Source organism: Rhinatrema bivittatum, chromosome 5 (assembly GCF_901001135.1).
Source record: "Rhinatrema bivittatum chromosome 5, aRhiBiv1.1, whole genome shotgun sequence".
In the NCBI taxonomy this organism is placed as follows: Eukaryota; Metazoa; Chordata; class Amphibia; order Gymnophiona; family Rhinatrematidae; genus Rhinatrema; species Rhinatrema bivittatum.
Genome location: NC_042619.1, coordinates 247,846,942 through 247,865,906, shown reverse-complemented (window position 1 = coordinate 247,865,906; position 18,965 = coordinate 247,846,942). Strand labels below are relative to the sequence as shown.

Here is an 18,965-nt window from a genome sequence, read left to right as displayed (position 1 = left end):
TTCCAGTTCCAGTGAATGTCTTTGACTCATCACACAGGAAGAAGGCAGGTTATGCTATCCAAGCCTGCCAACACTGACCCTCAAGGCATGGATGTTGAGTTTACAGATAGTCTCTTATTTACTTCTTCCCAAAGAAGTGGAGGATGTTCTGATTTCCACCAGGAAACCTTCAATCAGAAGGTTAAACTGTTTCAAATGGAAGGAGGTCCTTGATAGCGTAGGGCCAGCCAGCTGAATCCCATCTCTCGTGATCTGAGGGTTTTGCTTCAGTATCTGTTATCTTTCATCCATAGGCCTTAGCATCTCTTCAGTCAAAGATCACCTCCATGCTATTGCAGCATATCACCAGCAGATGGAAGGGGTTTTGATCTTTCTCATTCTCTTGGTATCAAAATTTGTGATAGGACTGTGGCATTCCAAATCTTCAGTCAGAAAAACTCCCGTGCCTTAGGACCTCAGAGTAGTCCTAGTTCAACCTATGAAATCTCCTTTTTGAATCTTGCAATTTGGTGGATTTGAAGATTTTTATCTAGAAAGTTTTATTTATCATGGCTGTCACTTTGGCACGAAGAGTATTTGAGCAACAGACTCCGCTTTCATACTAACCATGTCGTCAGCTTTTTCATAATAGGGTTGTACTACGAACTTGCCACAAGCTCCTTCCAAAAGTGATGTCTGCATTGTTGCATTGGAGGTAGATCCTTAGTCCGAGGTGGGGTTGACGCTACCCGCAGGGCAAGCTCTACAGGTCCCCACCATCGGAAGGCAGAGCTGGCTGGGAGACGGAGGCCGACTGGAGCTTTGCCAATACCAGCCCACGTTCCCCGCAGGTTGAGCTCTTGGGTGCCGGGACCGGCTGGTCTTAGGCGGGCCTCCGTCACACGACTCCCAGTAGAAGTAGTGGTAGGTAGTCAGGGACCAGCAGAGGTATCAGGAAGACTGAAGCAGGTCCGGACAAGGCAGGTATCCAGAGACCTGAGCACCAAGGAGGGCCAGGAACAAGAACGGGTGATGCCCGGGTAGTAATAGGCTGGAGCCTGAGAGGGCCAATTCCAGGAAGATACGAAAACGCGTAATGAAGAACAGGCTGGCGTCAGGGCAGGCAGCTGAGTTTGGCGAGGTACGGAGTTCAACAGAGTGAAGGTCAAAGCCGGGGATCAGTCCAAAGCGTAGTCCAAAACATAGCAAAGGTAAAAGCCAGAGATCAGTCCTGAGCATGGTCCTGACGTAGCAAGGGTCAAAGCCAGAGGTCAGTCCTGAGCATGGTCCAGACGTAGCAAGGGTCAAAGCCAGAGGTCAGTCCTGAGCGTGGTCCAAAACATAGCAAGGGTCAAGCCAGAGATCAGTCCTTAGCATGGTCCAGTCACAGCAAGGGTCAAGCCAGAGATCAGTCCAAGCAAGGCTAGGAAGGGACCAGGAACGAAGTCAGGAACAAGCAACGAGCACACGACAAGCATGGAGACCTGTTGCCAAGGCGAGAAACTAGTGGCGGGCCCGATGACAACATCATCTGGGACCGCGGGTAGTTTCCCACCACGGCCCCTTTAAAAGACAGCAAGGCGTGCACGCCTAGAGGGCAGCAGGACGCTGGACGGTGGCGTCTCCCCGCGGCACACATGGGGAGACCCGCCAGTTGCTGGGGAGGTCCGCAGTGGAACCAGAGATGGCCGAGGAGGCAACAGAGGCTCGGGAGCATAGGTGGCTGCCCACAGCCGCGAGGCAAGACAGGCCAGGACTGGGAGCTAGGTGCTGGAGGTGAGTAGGCCCGATTGCGGGCCTGCCGTAAATGGGATACGCAACAGTACCCCCTCCTTTACGCCCCCCTCTTGGAGGCCTGGGTTTGTCCGGATGGGCACAATGGAATCTGAGGAGTCCCTTGTCCAGAATGTTACTAGCAGGCTCCCACGAATTTTCCTTGGGACCGTAGCTTTCCCAGGAGAGAAGATACTCCCAACAGCAGCCTGTTCTACGGATATTGAGGACTTCTCGCACTTGATACGTAGTATCAGTCTCAGCAGCAATCTGGGAAGGCACAGGAGTTTTGCGTGAAAGCCAGGAGAGTACCACCGGTTTAATCAGAGACACATGAAAGGAGTTGTGTATTCCTAGAGTCGGTGGTGGTCTGAGTTGGTACTTGACTGGCCCAATACGCCGGGTAACAGGAAATGGGCCAATAAATCTTGGCGCAAATCTCTGTGAAAGAAGCTTGAGTCAAATATAGCATGTACTTAGCCAGACCTGTTGGCCTGGCTGGAACTCTGGAGCTGGTCGACGATGAGTGTCTGTGGATTTCTTGGCCCAAGCTGCGGCCTGGCGCAGATGAAGGTTGGTCTGGGCCCAAAGCGTCTGGAGGGCATCTGCCGTGGCCTGAGCTGCCGGCGAGGGTACCAAAAGTGGAATCGGTAATGGGAGCCGGGTTTGTCTGCCATATACGATGGAGAATGGTGAGACTCCAGTGGCTGCTGCAATGTGGGAGTTATGGTAGAATTCTGCCCATGGAAGTAACTCCGCCCAGCTGTCTTGCTGATCATTAGAGTAGGCACAGAGGAAACTCTTGAGTGAGCGGTTCATCCGCTCAGCCTGGCCATTGGCCTGAGGGTGGTATACTGTAGTCAGGCTGATAGTGATGCCAAATTTTCTACACAGGGTGCGCCAATCGTGGGCCTCTATCTGAGGCAGTATCCGTGGGCAGATCATACAGGCGAAAAACATGCAGGAAGAAGAGACGTGCTAGCTCCGTGGCCGATGGTAAGGCAGGCAAGGGGACAAAATGAGCCATTTTGGAGAATCGGTCCACGATGACCCAGCTGACCATATTCCCTTTGGAAGGTGGAAGGTCCACCACAAAGTCTGTGGATAAGTGGGGCCACGGCTCTTAGGGTGGTGCAGGTAATGGCTGAAGGAGGCCCCAAGGTCAACCTACTGGTGACTTCTGCTGGGCACATGTTGGACAAGAGTCCATGTAGGCACGAGTATCTGTAGACATGGTGGGCCACCAGTATAGCGTTGAAAGAGAGACAGAGTTTGGATGCATCTCGGATGACCGGCTAATTTAGAGTTGTGTACCCAACGCAAGACCTTCTCTCGGAGCCGGCGAGGTACTACAGTCTTCCCGGCTGGAACTGTGACGGTGGCAGACAGACAGATACAGGCGGGATCGATGACATGACAAGGCTCGTCCGGGGTATCCTCAGATTCGAAGGAGCGGGATAAAGCATCCGCTCGGAGGTTCTTCTTCACAGGACGATAGCAGAGCTCGAAGTTAAACCGGGAGAAAAATAACACCCAGTGGGCCTGGTGAGCATTGAGACGCTGGGCATGTCTAAAGTGCTTAAGGGTTGTTTATGGTCAGTGAAGATCGTGAACTTAAACTGAGTGCCCTCCAACTAGGGGCACCACTCTTTGAGGGCGAGTTTAATCGCAAGCAACTCTCTATCCCCAATGCTGTAATTTTGCTTAGCAGGGGAAAACTTGCGGGAATAGAATGAGCACGGATGGAGGACTCCTTGCGCAGAGTGCTGACTCAGAGCCACCCCAGCCCCTATGGCAGAGGCATCCACTTCCACAATGAAGGGGTAGTTTGGATCTGGATGGCGCAAGCAAGGACCCAAAAGGAAGGCGTTCTAGAGTTTCTGGAAGGCAGCGAGGGCTTCAGGAGACCAATTCTTGGTGTTGCTGCCTTTACGGGTCATAGCCATGAGGGGCACTGCCAGCAGGGAGTAGTTTGCTATGAAATGACGGTAATAATTAGTGAATCCTAAGAACCTTTGGAATGCCTGAAGGCCCACAGACCGGGGCCAATCTTGGATGCCCTGTAATGTACTAGGATCCATCGTGAAACCTCGCTGGGAGATAATGTAGCCTAGGAAAGGTAAACTTGATTTTTCAAAGAGGTACTTGTCGAGCTTGGTGAACAAATGGTTTTCTCGTAGGCGCTGGAGCTCCATGCGGATATTGGTATGGTGAGTGGTCAGGTCTTTAGAGACTATGAGGGTGTCGTCTAAATACACGACGACCTTAGTATATAGGAGGTCACGGAGGATATCATTTATCATGCGTTGAAATACCACAAGGGCATTACAAAGTCCAAAAGGCATGACAAGGTATTCGTAGTGTCCATCCCTGGTATTAAATGCCGTTTTCCAGACATCTTCAGGGCGTCTGCGGACCAGATTATACGCGCCTCGCAGATCCAACTTGGTAAAAATGGTGGTGCCCTGGAGGCGATCAAACAGTTCCGTGATTAACAGCAGAGTGTACATGTCCTTGCGGGTTATAGCATTTAAGCCACGGTAATCAATACATGGTCTTAAAGACCCATCCTTCTTTGTGACAAAGAAAAAGCCCGCACCAGCGAGCGAAGTAGAAGGGCAGATGAAACCCTTAGCCAGGTTCTCTTGGATATATTGTCATTGCTTGGATTTCAGGCACAGATAGCAGTTAGGTCCTACCTCTAGGAGGCATAGTGCCCGGCAGCAGCTCGATGGGACAATCAAACTTGTGAAGAGGCGGAAGGATATCTGCCTTCTGCTTAGAGAATACATCTTCAAAGTCTGCGTATGGAGGCAGAAGGCCAGAAGCAGTCACCGCAAGGGGAATCGCAGGAAGAGGTGCCACCTTCTTGAGGCACGTCTGATGACAGGCTGGGCTCCACTCAGTGAGCTTTAAGGTTCCCTAGTCAAACTGGGGGTAGTGACGCTGGAGCCACAGCAATCCCAAGACCACTGGATGGATTTCTCCAGAATGAAGAGTTCAACCTCCTTCTCATGTAAGGCTCCAGTGAGGAGACTGACGGGTGCCGTCACTTGGGAGATCCTTCCGGGTAGCGGTTCACCGTGAATGGAGGCAATGCGTAGCGGTGTCTCGATAGTTCGAGTGGAGATGCCTAGGAAGTGCACCATGACAAACCTTTTCCGTAGGAAAAAATCAGCAGAACCAGGGGGCAGACTGGATGGGCCGTTTGGTCTTCTTCTGCCGTCATTTCTATGTTTCTATGTCCTTGAGGATGAAATTCCCACCTGCTCCTGAATCGATTAGAGCCAAGGCTGGGAAAGAGAGAGTACCAAGTCAAGGTGACTGGCAGTGACAATTGAGGGGCCGGAGAAGTAGCGCCCAAGTTCAGGACCCCAACTGAACTTAGGCCCGGGAGTTTCCTGGATGAACAGGACAGGACTGGAGGCAGTGGCCTGAAGTCCCGCAGTAGAGGCAGAGACCCAAATGCCTCCGTCTGAGGCGTTCCTCTGGAGACAGGCGCCCTCGGCCCAGCTGCATGGGTTCTTCCGTTTTAGTAGATGGAGGGGTTCCACGGGTAAGCACTTCACGGTGACACGCCTGGAGGCAATGGTCAATGCGGCCTGCCAGATCAATAAGATCCTCAAGGGAGGAAAGTAGCTCACAGGCTGCGAGCTCATCCTTAAGTTGGGTTGATAAACCATCCAAATAAATGGCTCAGAGGCAATCCTCTTGCCATGCCAATTCTGTGGCAAGGGTCCGGAACTCAGTTGTATAATCGTTGAGAGCTTGTTGATCTTGCCGCAAACATAGGAGGCAAGCCCTATGGGTCCCCACCGTCGGGAGGCGGTGCTGGCTGGGATACGGAGGCCGACTGGAGCTTCGCCAATACCAGTCCAAGTTCCCCGCAGGTTGAGCCCTTGGGTGCCGGGGCCGGCTGGTCTTAGGTGGGCCTCTGTCAGACAATTCCCAGTAGAAGAAGTGGTAGGTAACCAGGGACCAGCAGAGGTATCAGGAAGACTGAAGCAAGTCTGGACGAGGCAGGGATCCAAAGACCCGCGCGCCAAGGAGGGCCAGGAACAAGAACGGGTGATGCCCAGGTAGTAGTAGGCCGGAGCCTGAGAGGGCCAAGTCCAGGAAGATACCAAAAGGCATAATGAAAAACAGGCTGGCGTCAGGGCAGGCAGCTGAGTTAGACAAGGTAAAGAGTTCAACAGAACGAGGGTCAAAGCCGGGGGTTAGTCCAAAGCGTAGTCCAAAACATAGCAAAGGTCAAAGCCAGAGATCAGTCCTGAGCGTGGTCCAGAAGTAGCAAGGGTCAAGCCAGAGGTCAGTCCAAGCAAGGCTAGGAAGGGACCAGGAATGAGTCAGGAAAAGGAACCAGGAACAAAGTCAGGAACAAGCAACAAGTACATGACGAGCATGGAGACCTGTTGCCAAGGTGAGGAACTAGTGGCGGGCCCTGCCTTAAGTAGCAGGGCCTGGTAACATCATAATCCGGGGCCGCGCGTAGTTTCCCGTTGCGGCCCCTTTAAAAGAGAGAGTTGGGCCCATATCAGCACCTTCGGTTGACATCGCTCATATGTTGTTTAGATTTATATTCCGCTTTTCGCACTTTTTCAGCGTTTCAAAGTGGATTACATTCAGGTACTGTAGGTATTTCCCTATCCCCAGAGGGCTTATAATCTAAGTTTGTACCTGAGGCAATGGAGGGTAAAGTGACTTGCCCAAGGTCACAAGGAGCAACAGCAGGACTCAAACACTGGTCTCCTGGTTCATAGCCCACTGCTTTAACCACTAGGCTGCTACTCCACTTCTGGAGTGGTTAATTCATCCTGCTGTCTGCAGAGAGCCCTGTTTATATCTAAGCAAACTTGCTAGCTCTGTCTGTAGTAGCAGAAGCCACATTATCTCCTTTGTGTGACTGAACAGCAAGTATAGGTAGGCAATTTTCAAAAGCCATTTACCCAGGTAAAAGGACTTTCTGAAAACTGTCCACTCTTAGGCTGATACAGAAAAACGTGTGGGAGAGCTGGCGAGCGCCCGCTCTCCCGACACGCACACAGGCCACTCTTCTGGGCGCGCGATTCAGAAAGCCCAGGTATGTAAATTAGTGCCCTAGGTAAAAGGAGGCGCTAGGGACACTAAGACCTCTGCCAGAGTGCACTTTACTGTATTGGCCTATATATGCAGAATGGTCAACAATAGGTATACTTTCACCAGCATTTTTGTGGAGCTATTCCCAGGGTGGGGTTAGATTAAGGGAGAAAATAACATGAATAATTTTGGTTGGAAAAAGTATCTGCAGGAAAAAGCATGCAACTCCAGTGTGGGTATTTTTTTCCTTGGACAATTTTCAAAGGGAAGTTATGCTCATCCTTTATTTATTTATTTTTAAATTGGTGCAAAATCTAAGAGTAAAAGAACTTGCAAACTTTTGAAAAAATAGTTATCTTCTTTAGGAGAAGGAAAGATTTGTATCCACCCTTCTTAGTTCCAGAGAGCCTTGGTGGCCATTTAATTCCCTTAAGGGAGAGACAGACTCTACTACCTGCCTCCTCCCCCACCCGTAGTGTCAGACGCTGTTACCTCCCTCTGGGGAGCAGGTAGGCAGAGACCATAGGTTTGATGTTGACAAAATGCAGTTTAGTGATTTGAGAGATTATAGATGAATTCTTCCTTTGTCTGTGCAGAATGAGGGCAGGAGGCTGGAACCAGACTTGGTTTTTCTGTTTGACAATAGCAAGACGACCTATGAAACACAAATACCACTGCGGCCCCATCCAGACAGTGTTGACTGCATACGTAAGTATATAAACTGTGAATTCCATTAGAGTAGCCACACAGTTATAAGTTTTAATCGCTTTGTTTACTGATTTGTTTCCAGTTCAAGAGCCAAAGAAAATTTTGACTTATATTCAGCTGCGAAAGGTCTGGGGTCAAGTCTGGCACACTATTCGGACGTTGAAGGAGGACTGTAACCGACTCCAGCAGGGACAACGAGCAGCTATGTAAGGATAGCTCTCCACTGTTGGTTGGTAGGTCCAAGGATGGATGAATGCCTTACACCCGATCGTCTCTTCATATGCCCTCACAGGATGAATCTGCTGCGTTATAACAGCACCCTTTCAAAACTGAAGAATTCCATGGCTTCCAAGTCCCAACAGCTGAAAGCTAAACTGGATTTCTTCAAGAGCAGCATTCAGATAGACCTGGAGAAATACAGTGAGCAGATCGAGTTTGGCATTAGTAAGTGTTAGTCTTTCTGCCAGAGTAAGATACTTTCATTTCTCCAATAAATACTGTCTCTACACTATCACAGGCCGATACAGTAAGGGATGCTCGGTGGAGCGCACCGTTTACCCTGCAATTGACCACGTGTTTTTGATGCGCGTCTGTTACCCCTTATACAGTAAAGGGTTTAGTGCGTCAAAAACGCGCGGCCAACCCCCCCCCCCCCAAAAAAAAACTAATAGCGCTCGTCACACGCACCTTTCATCACTCCAAATCACATTAAATCTTCACTGATGGTAACTGTGCTGTTTGTACTTATGACTGTGCATGTAAAACTGCCCCCCAAAATCTAACTTGCCCCACAGACCTCACCCCGAGTTACTAATGCCCCCTCTTACAGTGGTATAAATAGTTAACTTTTTTGTGTGCCCCTACAGAGACTCGATCCCTCTCTCTCCCCCCACCCAGCAGCCCAGGACTTCTCAGCTTGCGATGTGAAAATAATGCGGGTGCGATAAATTTAACTTGCATTGTGGTAAAATACCTATGTGATGCGGTACCAGGAAAATTAGCCTAACTACACCCCTTTTTTTTAATCTTGGGTGCTATTTTTGCTATAGTTATAGCAAAATGATGAATCTAGGCCTAAGTTAGCTGGATAAGTAGCTCTGACTCAGAACACCCCTATCCCACTTAGCCGACTAACTGTTTAGCCAGATAAATAGTTATTTGGCTTAAGTGGTGGCTGCTGAAAGGCGGACAGATATTCAAATGGTATCACTTAGCTGGATAAGTCTGAACTTATTTGGCTAAACTGTGCTGAATATTAACCTCTAGATAATCCAGCTTCAGTTGAATCTGGAAAGGAAGGGTGTTCAAAGCATGGCGCACACAATTGAAAAAGACCTAATATGATTCTTGACCAAGTGGCAGTCTTTAACATACAGAACATTTAGTTGGGCCTTTCCTGACATTCTGAGAGTTCAGCTGGGCTCATGTTCGACCAGCACAGACCTCAGATAGTTAGAGGCGTCTCCTATCTTAGATTTAAAGACAAACATAAGAATTTTGAATTCTACTTGTCATTATATAGGAAGCCAATTTATATATTTCTGTATTATTCTAAGAGGTCAATTTTCAAAGCATTTAGGCTCCTAAATTTTGGAGTTAGGGTCCTAAATTGGTCCATTTGAAAATGTACTAGAGCTGAGTTCCTAAATTTAGGATTCTAGTTTCATTAGCCCCCTAAATTTAGGAGGCTGTGGAGCGAAGTAAGGGCAGGGAGACAAAGTTAAGAGCTTAGCACTGATTTTCAGAAACAGGCACCTAACTTACTGCCTGATTCACTAAGACTGTTCTCCCATTCTTTGCTATGGGAAAATTCCTTGAAGAATCAAATCCTTGAAGCCTAAATGTAGAAAAATCAATAGCAGGCATAAATGTAGGCCCATAAATTTATAAAAATTATCGCCCTCCTGCCCCCTTTTTTTTTTTTTTGCAACACATCTTTCTGAATCTAGGGGTTAGGTACCTAATTTAGGGGCTCAGTATTTTTTTGTTTTGTTTTTTTTAACATTGGCTCCTTCGTTTCCATACATGGTAACAAATGCATGCTCAGTATGGCAAGTCAGAGTTCTAGAAACTTTGACATAAGTTTTCTGTGTCGGGGCGCCATCTGATGATGTCACCTGTGTGTGTGAGGACTGCCATCCTGCTTGTCCTCTGAGAACAGACAAATACATTTTTAAAATCAGAGGTCTGAAAACCTTACTACATTTATATTTTAACAATGACACACAAAATTGATTTCATAATTATAATAAAACATCTTACTGCTGCTGTGTTAGTAAAATCTTATTTGGAATAGGCAAATATTGCCCAAAATCGGAGCTGATAACCTGCTTCTCTTTCACAGCATGAATAGTATGACAAACAAGAGGCTCATATGAAACTGGAGTGGAATAAAACTGCTTCTCTTTTACAGCAAGAGCAAGGACACTTTCCCATCGTTGAAATCTGTGAGCCCTCCGGGTTTAAACAATAGGAGAGCGTTCTTAGCGCCAAGAAAAATATTTTGGCTTTATGAAGTCTGATGGTGCCAAAGAGTCGTGAAGTAGCTTTCTGCAAATGTTGGCTCTTGCTTGTTGCAGTATAGAACCTGGTTTTTCAGACCTTTGCTTGTAAGATCTTGTGCCTAGCCGAATTTTCAGCAATAACAAATAAGTATTTGACATCGTTTCCTCCTTTTTTTGAAAGAACCAGCATTGAAAGTATATTTGTGAAGTTTTTTTCCTGATTTGCTTGCTATTCTGCACTTGCCTTTGTGTATTTTTTTTAAAGTATTTTATGAGCCATCTTACCAGACAAGTTTTAAAGAAATGTGGGTTTTCTTGTTTGGTTTTAAATTTGTTTATTAAAGGTATAATAGGAGCTTCATTATACAAAGCTGTATAACAAAATGTGCAATGTTTTTTTTGTGGGGGCACTTTTCAGCCTGCCTGGGTGCAAAATCCCCCATTACTCTGTACCCACGGAGCTTGGTATCTGCAGGCCTGCAAGCTCAGTGAGCCGGCAGAGGAACATGGGTCCTTTCATAACTTGAGGTAGGCGCAAAGTACATGTGGAGGTTTCAGAATGAAACCCATGTTTGCACTTTTGGCTGCTTCTCACCACCCCTTTTTCATGTGGGTAAAAGTAGGCACGCTGTGAGCAGCACGGGGAGGAGGCAGGATTATTGGAACTGTGTGATTTTTTTTTTTAACCCATGCCCTCACAAAGAATGCAGAGTCCTTGATATACATATCTCCAGATACTAAATTTTAGAATCCTCCCGCCTAAAAGGAAATAGACTTTGCAAACCCATTTAGTTTCATCCCCAGGAGCTAAGGGCATACATTAGTAACAGAGAACATGCTGGCAGGAAAGAACCATTTGCTCTGTCCGTTTGTACCTGCCTGTCATGCTATCTCGAGGTCTTGATCTGTGGTCTCCCTTCCTCTGCCACCAAGGACCCTTTGACTATCCCATGCATGCTTTGAAGGTCCTGCCCATGTTTTGGTTCCAGCAGCCTCTGCTGGAAGTTCTGATTTGTCAATGTTTATTTTGTACTCAGGCTGCCAAACTCTCTTGCAGCAGCCTACAATTTTAGGATAGATTCTATGGGATTCACAACATACAATAAAACATAATTTGCATCTAATGCAATTTTAGGTTCTCTGTCTCCCATAAAGCTCTAATTTCCTTAATGTGGTGCATATTTCCCACTAGGACTTCTACCTCTAATGTGAATAACATTGATGAAAAATAATAACCTTATTTACACTTCCTAAAATATTCAGAATTATCCCATTAATTTGCACAGTTGCTGTTGGTCTGCTGTACATGGCCTTTCTCCAGTGTATAAAATTTGATCTCAATCCTACTTTCTGGAGGATTTCCCAATTAAATTTTTACTCAATTCTGTCAAATGCTTTTTCAGCATTGATGGATAAAAATAGAGCACTGTGCTCTTTCCTCTGCACTATGAATTGTTAAAGGTTCTTCTAATATCATCAGCCCTTGTCTACTTTTAATGAAAACCATTTGATTCCTATGTACTATGGATGGTTTTAACCATTTTATAACAAATTAAATTCTCAGTCTCTTTCGTCCTATACGTTTGTCTTGATTAGACTGTAAGCTCTTATGTGTATTTGTATAGTGCTGCATATATCGTGTTGCACTATGGAAATAAGTCGTCATAGTTAGAATTTTGGATAAAAATTTACAGTCATAATTCAAGAGGGAAATAAGTCTATAGGAATTGCATTTAGATTAATTTCCCTCCTTATAGATAAATGAAATGAAAGCATTCAACATACTTTCCCAAAGTGTTTTTTCTAATGGCACAGAACTAAAAAATATCTGTTAACTGTGAAGTCTGTTGAGATATTCAAAGCTTATAGAAACTTCACGGAAACCTGTCCTGTCCTGTACCCTTCCCCACGTTCATTGGCTGTTATTGCACCTGGTATAGTTATTGGGTCATCCAATCTATTTCTACAGTCAATTTTCTGCATACTCAAATTTTGGAAAAGTAAAGTAATTGAATATAATCCTCAGACCTGAAAAAAAAAACCCCTTAAAACATATAAAGATTTATGAAAAATGCACTGGGTTTAGAGATTTGTTTTTTCTTGTAAGATTCTATTTCATTCCCTGGTCATCTAGGATTTTATGTATGGAGCCTCTACTCTTTTTAACTATTTATCAATTTTACAAAATAGACAAGAATAAACTTGAAATAGAAATAGCATTTGACAAGAAAAAAAGAACATGAAATGTTAAACAAGAAACAAAATCAGTCAAAAGCTAATAAGAGTACCACAATAAACTGAGAATATAGAAACTAAGAGAGAGATTATAAAATCTAAGAAAAAAGAAATTAGGAAAGCTGTCCAAACAACATTGCTGCTGCTGCTTCTTCTATTTATATAATATAGAGCTGGCCAAAAATCTAATTAAGTCCCACCTATCATCTCATCCACTATTGGAGGCTCAAGCATTGATAAATGTATGGAAATGTGACGGATCAAAGAAAATTGTTTTTTTTGTACTGAGAAATTTATCATACATTTACATGGAAAACATAAAAAGAAATGAGCCCCCAAGGCCACCACATCCAGATGCAAGCCTAGAGATTCCTTCTATGCACTTGAATAGCCTTACAAAAATCAGGAAAAAATGTTAATTTACAGCCCTTAAAGAAAATGTGTCTTGCACGAAAATACAAGGGTAAAATCAAGTCACGATCATAACTAGAGGCAAAACTGTACTAGCAACGTGGCACAATGGCCTTCATCCACTGCCATGGACTTCAAGATAGAAGGAAGATCCAAACTAGCCATTTCTTCATTAGAAACTTCCTGACCAGCATTTCTGCCCAAAGAGGTAAAAAGCTTTATGAACCATAGGCATGGAAGAGTGTGATAATCCCAGAACTTCTCTCATATAAGCCTGTGCACTTAATCATTCTCTATTTATGCTTCAGGAGTTTGTTGGCTTTATTTCTCATCAGAAAAAAATTGTTTTATTGAAATTCTTGTAACTTCCCCAGGTCTTTGAAGCAGTCCCGCCCCTACTAGTAGCAGAGCAGAATTAGTGTTGCCTCCTGCACTCTGTATGACATCCTTCCTGCTCCTTAATTCTCTTCTTACTGGTTCATAAATTAGAGGAGTTTGCCACTTAGTGTCTTATCTCCTGTCATCAAATTTTTCACACCCCCTTTTGCACCGCCAGTTGTCAAGGTCTGTGCAATGATTCTGCAGCCATTTGGCCTTCATTCTCCTTTTGATTAACTGAGGCTGCACCTGCATCGGCCTACTCGCCTCCACTTGGCTTTGCTGGCCAAGGCAAAAACTTGTGATTTTGCCTTGGCCAGCTTTCTCAGAGAGGGCCCAGTATGTAGCCGATAATTCTTGTCTTCAGAAATGAAATTAGACGTAGAGGTGATGGGAAGTGCAATATATTTTCAAGTGGTAGACTCAAGGCAAAAATGGTGAGACCAAGGCTGAGGTCAGAGGGAATATTGTAGGCATCGGCGGCAGAAGCTGTGTAGGGAGAGATGCATGAAAACATTGAAGTGGGTGTACTGGCAATGCTACAAGTAATTAAGGAAAGTAAATGTGTTTGAAAGGCAATGTATTAATTTAATTAAAAAAAAAAAAAACGTGGTGTCTGCTATGTCTCTCAAAAGGCATAGCAGACATAGAAAAGGTACAGAGAAGCATACCTGGAACCTTTGATTTCCATTCACCCTGAGAATGTTGTGGATTTGCGAGAGTGGGAGAGCAACAGGGTCATGGAATTGGGGTGGAGAGCATGAACACTTGCACCCTAATGCATATTTACTGTCACACACACACTCACGTGTTCATTCTTGCTTAAACACACACTTATTCCCATACCAACTCGCACACATGCCCTCTCACGTACAAGCCCACTCATTCTTTTTCTCTCAGCCCCCTCTAATCCACAAGCGGCAGCTTCCACCTCCTTTGTGCCTGTACGGCCGATGTTATTCCTTCTCTTTATGCCAGCCCACGCTTCCCTCGCTTCTTCTACAGGCTGACACAACCATTACTTCTACTTCCAGTCGTGTGGGCCGACACTAATATGCTGCTACTTGCAGCCAACAGGACGACCCCTCCCCTTTCAGCTGCATGCCGACGCTCATTGTTCTGCCTGCCTGCCTGCACAGGTTCTGGTGACTTCCTCTTTTGGGGCCCATAAAGGCCATCTTAGCCATGCAGTAAGAATTTTTCTGGGTTTGCATGGAGACCCGGCAATTCTTTTGGAATTCTGGAGTCTCTGGATCAAATCTAGAGAGTGTCCATGTATGTAGAGAAGGGCAACAAAATGAAATAGGATGGATAATCTGCCTTATGGAGAAAGTCTAAACAGATTAGGGCTCTTTAGCTTGGAGAAGAGATGAATGAGAGGAGATATGATTGAGATTTATAAAATCACGAGTGGGGTGACATGGATAAATAGGGAACAGATTTACTCTTTAAAACAGAAGGACTAGGGGACTCTCCATGAAACTAGCAACCATAGGAAGTAAAATAAATCATAGGAAGTATTTTTTCACTCTGCGCACTATAAAACCATGGAATCTGTTGTCTGAAGATGTGGTCAAGGCAACTAACATAGCAGGATTCAAAAGAGGGCTGGACAAATTCCTGAAGAAAAAGTCCACGGTCAGTTAAAAAGCCAGCGCTTTCCCTGAAAGTGAGATACCCAATAGTTGATCTATTTCTTGTATCTGATAGATACTCATGACCCAGACTGGCCACTGTCCGAGACAGGATGCTGGGCTCAATGAACCTTGGTCTGACCAGCATGGCACATATTATGTTCTTATATGTATAAAAGCGATAAGAGACACATATGGACAATTGTTGTAACTTTCTATAAATCTTGTGATATTCTCAAAGATAACAGATCTGATATTTGGTGAGAAGATTATGGAACAAGTTAACATTTTAATAGCAATTGCCACATGAAGATATCTTTAAAGATTATTGCAAAAAATGCTTTTTTCAAATGAAGTTATACAAGAAGATAAGTGTTTTTTTGGCAAAGCAATGATTAGTTTGAATGCTAATTGTCCCTTATATATATTAATGGAGTACAGCCTTCAATGAACTAGCTTTAAAGAAACTCATACAAGAGCAGTCATTTTGATTATTAGAAGAATAGGTTGATTAAATTGAAAATCTGATACTATAGACCTCATTTTTGTAATTCATTCAGATTTTTGGGTCGGATAATGTAGAATATTTTTCCCTTGTTCTTTGCTTTTTATCAGCCTACAGGCTATTGACACTTCTATCTGGCTTCTATTTTCATTATTGTCTTGCCCATTCCTCTCTTTGTTTAAAACCTCTTCCCCAGATGAGAGAAGTATATCTGCTCTGTAACCAGGATTCACAGCTGCAGTGGTGCTCTTTTTCCCTCCGTACCTGCATTAAGCATGTCACTTCCATGGTATGCCAGAGCCTTGACTCTGTTGGACAGAAGACACAAGTCTGCTGCACCACAGTGCAACAGCCTGAGCTATGGAGCTGATACACACACTTGTTTTTTTGTTTACTATGCTGTTTGACTCACTGGATTGTTTTTCTGAAATCTTGTTTCAGCCTCTGAGAAACTTCTGTCAGCATGGAGGGACATGGAGCAAGCAGTCGAGCTGTGTGGACGGGTATACATACGCTACTATAATTAGACTGAGAAAAGACATTTCTCTTTCTTGTTCAATCTTTATCTGCTCACATTGAACAATATTTGCTGGTGCTTTAAGCAACCATAAAATTATAGTTTATTTTTAAGGATCTTCATTGCAGATAGTCACTTGAACAAATTCTCAAAGCAGTCTTCTGAAGCTGCCTAACCTCACTCTGAAAAATACTTCCCTTGATATTAAATTGAAGTTATGAATGTGTACTTCCAGTTGGTGTCCCATGGTTTTATAGTAATGAATGTAACATTATTATTTCATCATTTATTTGTTTCATGTTTTTCCAGCCAAAGAGTTCAAAGCGTATTACAGAAATTGAGACTGCATTCAAAGTCTTGCATGTGCAAATAGAGGGCATAAGTCTAGCCTGAGCATACTGTAGTTACATAGGCATATGCATAGTAAAAATAATTATTGACATAATCTCTTGGTCCAAAACTTGGAGAACAAAATTATCAACAATGGATAAAAGGCAAATGGTACAATAATGTCAGCTGTGTGGTCACAATTTTGTGAAAACAAAATGGTGGATACTAAAAAGAAGACATTAGAGAGAGGACGACTAGTGAAGATGTAGGGGAGAACAGATAGCCAGAGAGAAACTTCCAGAGATGGGGGAACACTAGGGCCAGAATGACTGACACTGGAGGCAGACGGGAATGTAGGGGGAGACCAAAGAATGAGGACAAGAGGAACCAGAAAAAAAGAAAAGCAGAATAAAATTTGGAACAGAATTTTTGAATGTGATGCCGGCAGCTACAGGTAATCGGTGAAGCTCTTTGAAAATTGGGCGCAAAGGAGGAAAGAAGTGATTTTGTTGTACTCTGTATTAGAAGTGGGAAGATCAAAAGAAAGGGAGCCGCATAAGAATATGGGGTAAAATTAAAGTACAGGGCAGGGACTTAGCAGAGAAAAATGTGAGGCAAGGACGCGTTCAAGAAATGTTGAATACTCTGCAATGAGAAGACAGGACTTTGCCATAATAAAAATGTTGGTAGAAAAAGAGCATGAGCAAAAGGGGAGGAAGAAATGGGGAAGGAAACAGAAGAATGAGTGGTGGGAGGAGAGTGTTCTGCAGGGAAGAACAGGATCTTGGTCTTCTTGAGATTCAGTCTGAGAAAATGAGACCCCACTCGTGCAGAGACGGTAGAAAAAGAAGAGGAAAGTTAGATCTTCTCATTCCTTGTCAGTAGGTCCTGTCTTCCCTTCTAAAGTTAACTAACAGAGGATTCCAGTGTAAATGAGAGCAGTGTTTAGACGAGCTTAAATCATGTTTGTAACAGTGCACGCAACAGTTGAAAATGATCAAAGGGGAGAGGGCTTGTAAACATCGGGAACCAGATGAAGGAACAAAGGGAAAAGGTGGATGTGGTCAGGAGAAAGCAATTTATGAGATCTTGAAGTCAAAGAGAAGGATAAAGGAATGGGATAGAGGAGAGAGATAGGAGGAGTGGACTTAGGGTGAGGCAGGAAGGAAACATGAATGCTGTTGAGCTTGTTTACAGAAAACTGGGAAGGCTTGGCAGTTGATGAGAGGAGTGGAGGGAGAGAATAGAGAATAAGTGATTGGTATTTGAGACAGTTGAAAGAATGAGAGACAAACTACTTTCTTGGCCTGAGAGAGTGATGAAGAGATTAGTTACTGAAATAGGAAGGGGCTAATGTTTCCTAGACCTATACTCAGCATCATAAAACCAAATTAAGCAAAGGGACAAACGTTGAAGGGGATGGGGAAGATGGTAAATGACAGAGTGGGTAAAAGAATGAAGGTGGAGAAGTATTGTGGGTGTGAAAACAGTGTCCAAAGATAGGACACAGGACACGGGATCTGTAGAGAAGCCATTAATAGAAAGAGAACAAGATGCACCAGATTAGCAACCCAAAGATTGCGAAAGGCTGTGGAGTTTGTGGGAGATAATCGTGGAAGAAAATGGTGGTCGGATGGAGCCACTTCACCGGCAGGATCCTAGCTGCTAAAATGAAACAGTGCTGCAGAAAAGCAATCAGACTGGCAGATGTACATTAAAATAAAGCCCACAGAGACTCAAATTTGCAGAAGAAATTAAAACCAGAAAACTCTGCCCTTACTTTTACAACAAACCAAGTCATAGGAAAGAGGATCTGAATTGGAAAATGTCTATATTGCTTTAGGGCAAATGGGGTCAGCGGCAGAGGGAGCCGTATTTAATGACTTGATGTACTTTTCTGACAGGAAGACGAGGTGGAGCAGCTGGTTGGGAAAATGATGGCACTGCAAACGGACACTGTGGATTTGCAAAGAAGCCCTTTGGGCCGGAGACAGGGTGGCACCCTAGACGATTTGTAAGTAGGAATATAATGCAGTAAATCCCTTTTTATTTCATTTTTTTTTTGTTTCACCTAGTTTTGCCCCCAGTTGGCTTCCTAAATTGCTCAGGGAGATTCAGGTCTTCTTGCTGGCTGTGGGTTGGAGATGAGGCCTCCTCTCATTAGTGCTGCTTATGTGCCACCAGGAAGTGTCCTTGCATCAGCATTCGTCCTCTCTTCCCTCATAGTCTGAGGGTATCACCACCCATGTAACAAGCTGTCTGTAACTGAAGCTTTGTTTTGGTCTACCACTCCAAAACCTGACAGCAGTAAACAGGTCTGATTTTTAGGATTACCACACTGAATAGATATCAAATGTTTTTCCATACGTTTGCAATTAAGAGAGAGGAATATTTGGATTTGTTGGTTATTCTGAATTCGAGGAGTTGCTTACATTTTTCCTATAAGAAATCAAAGCAAAGCTTCTGTTAGAAACAGAAGCTTGCACAGGAGATGCTGCACTGTGGCAACAAAGACATCAGCTTAAGGCTTGCAGACTAGTACAGGGTTTCCCAGTCTCAAACTGTGGGGCCTTTAACTTGCTTTTCAGGATAACCAATGTGTGCAAAATAGCCTGTATCTTAGACCACATGTATACTGCCATGTATATAGCTTGGGAGCCCCCACCCCACTCTATTTGAGGTGGGGGCCGTTAAGTGACACTTTTGTTTATTTTCTATTAATTTCTCAAAGATCTGATCATCGGTTTGACTAAAAGAACTTTATTTTCTAGAGAAGAGCAAGCAAGGGATCTTTACCGGAGATTAAGAGAAAAGCCAAGAGGTAAAGAATTTATGGAGTTTTGAAATGTTCCACTGAACATTAATGCTTGTTAATACCCACACTTCTCTCTTCCTTTTCCTCTTACTGTCCATAT

The 18,965-nt window shown here is 44.4% G+C and overlaps 1 protein-coding gene across 1 annotated transcript in view; it reads left to right on the top strand.

The window, feature by feature from the left end:
- The window catches only part of IKBKB (inhibitor of nuclear factor kappa B kinase subunit beta), an 89,357-nt gene that overhangs the window by 55,540 nt on the left and 14,852 nt on the right, over positions 1-18,965 (top strand). Inside the window, exons 12-17 of the mRNA XM_029603705.1 lie at positions 7,425-7,536; positions 7,619-7,742; positions 7,829-7,980; positions 15,645-15,706; positions 17,955-18,064; positions 18,822-18,871. Coding sequence (XP_029459565.1) covers positions 7,425-7,536; positions 7,619-7,742; positions 7,829-7,980; positions 15,645-15,706; positions 17,955-18,064; positions 18,822-18,871 — 610 coding nt within the window. The remainder of the gene's footprint in view (positions 1-7,424; positions 7,537-7,618; positions 7,743-7,828; positions 7,981-15,644; positions 15,707-17,954; positions 18,065-18,821; positions 18,872-18,965) is intronic.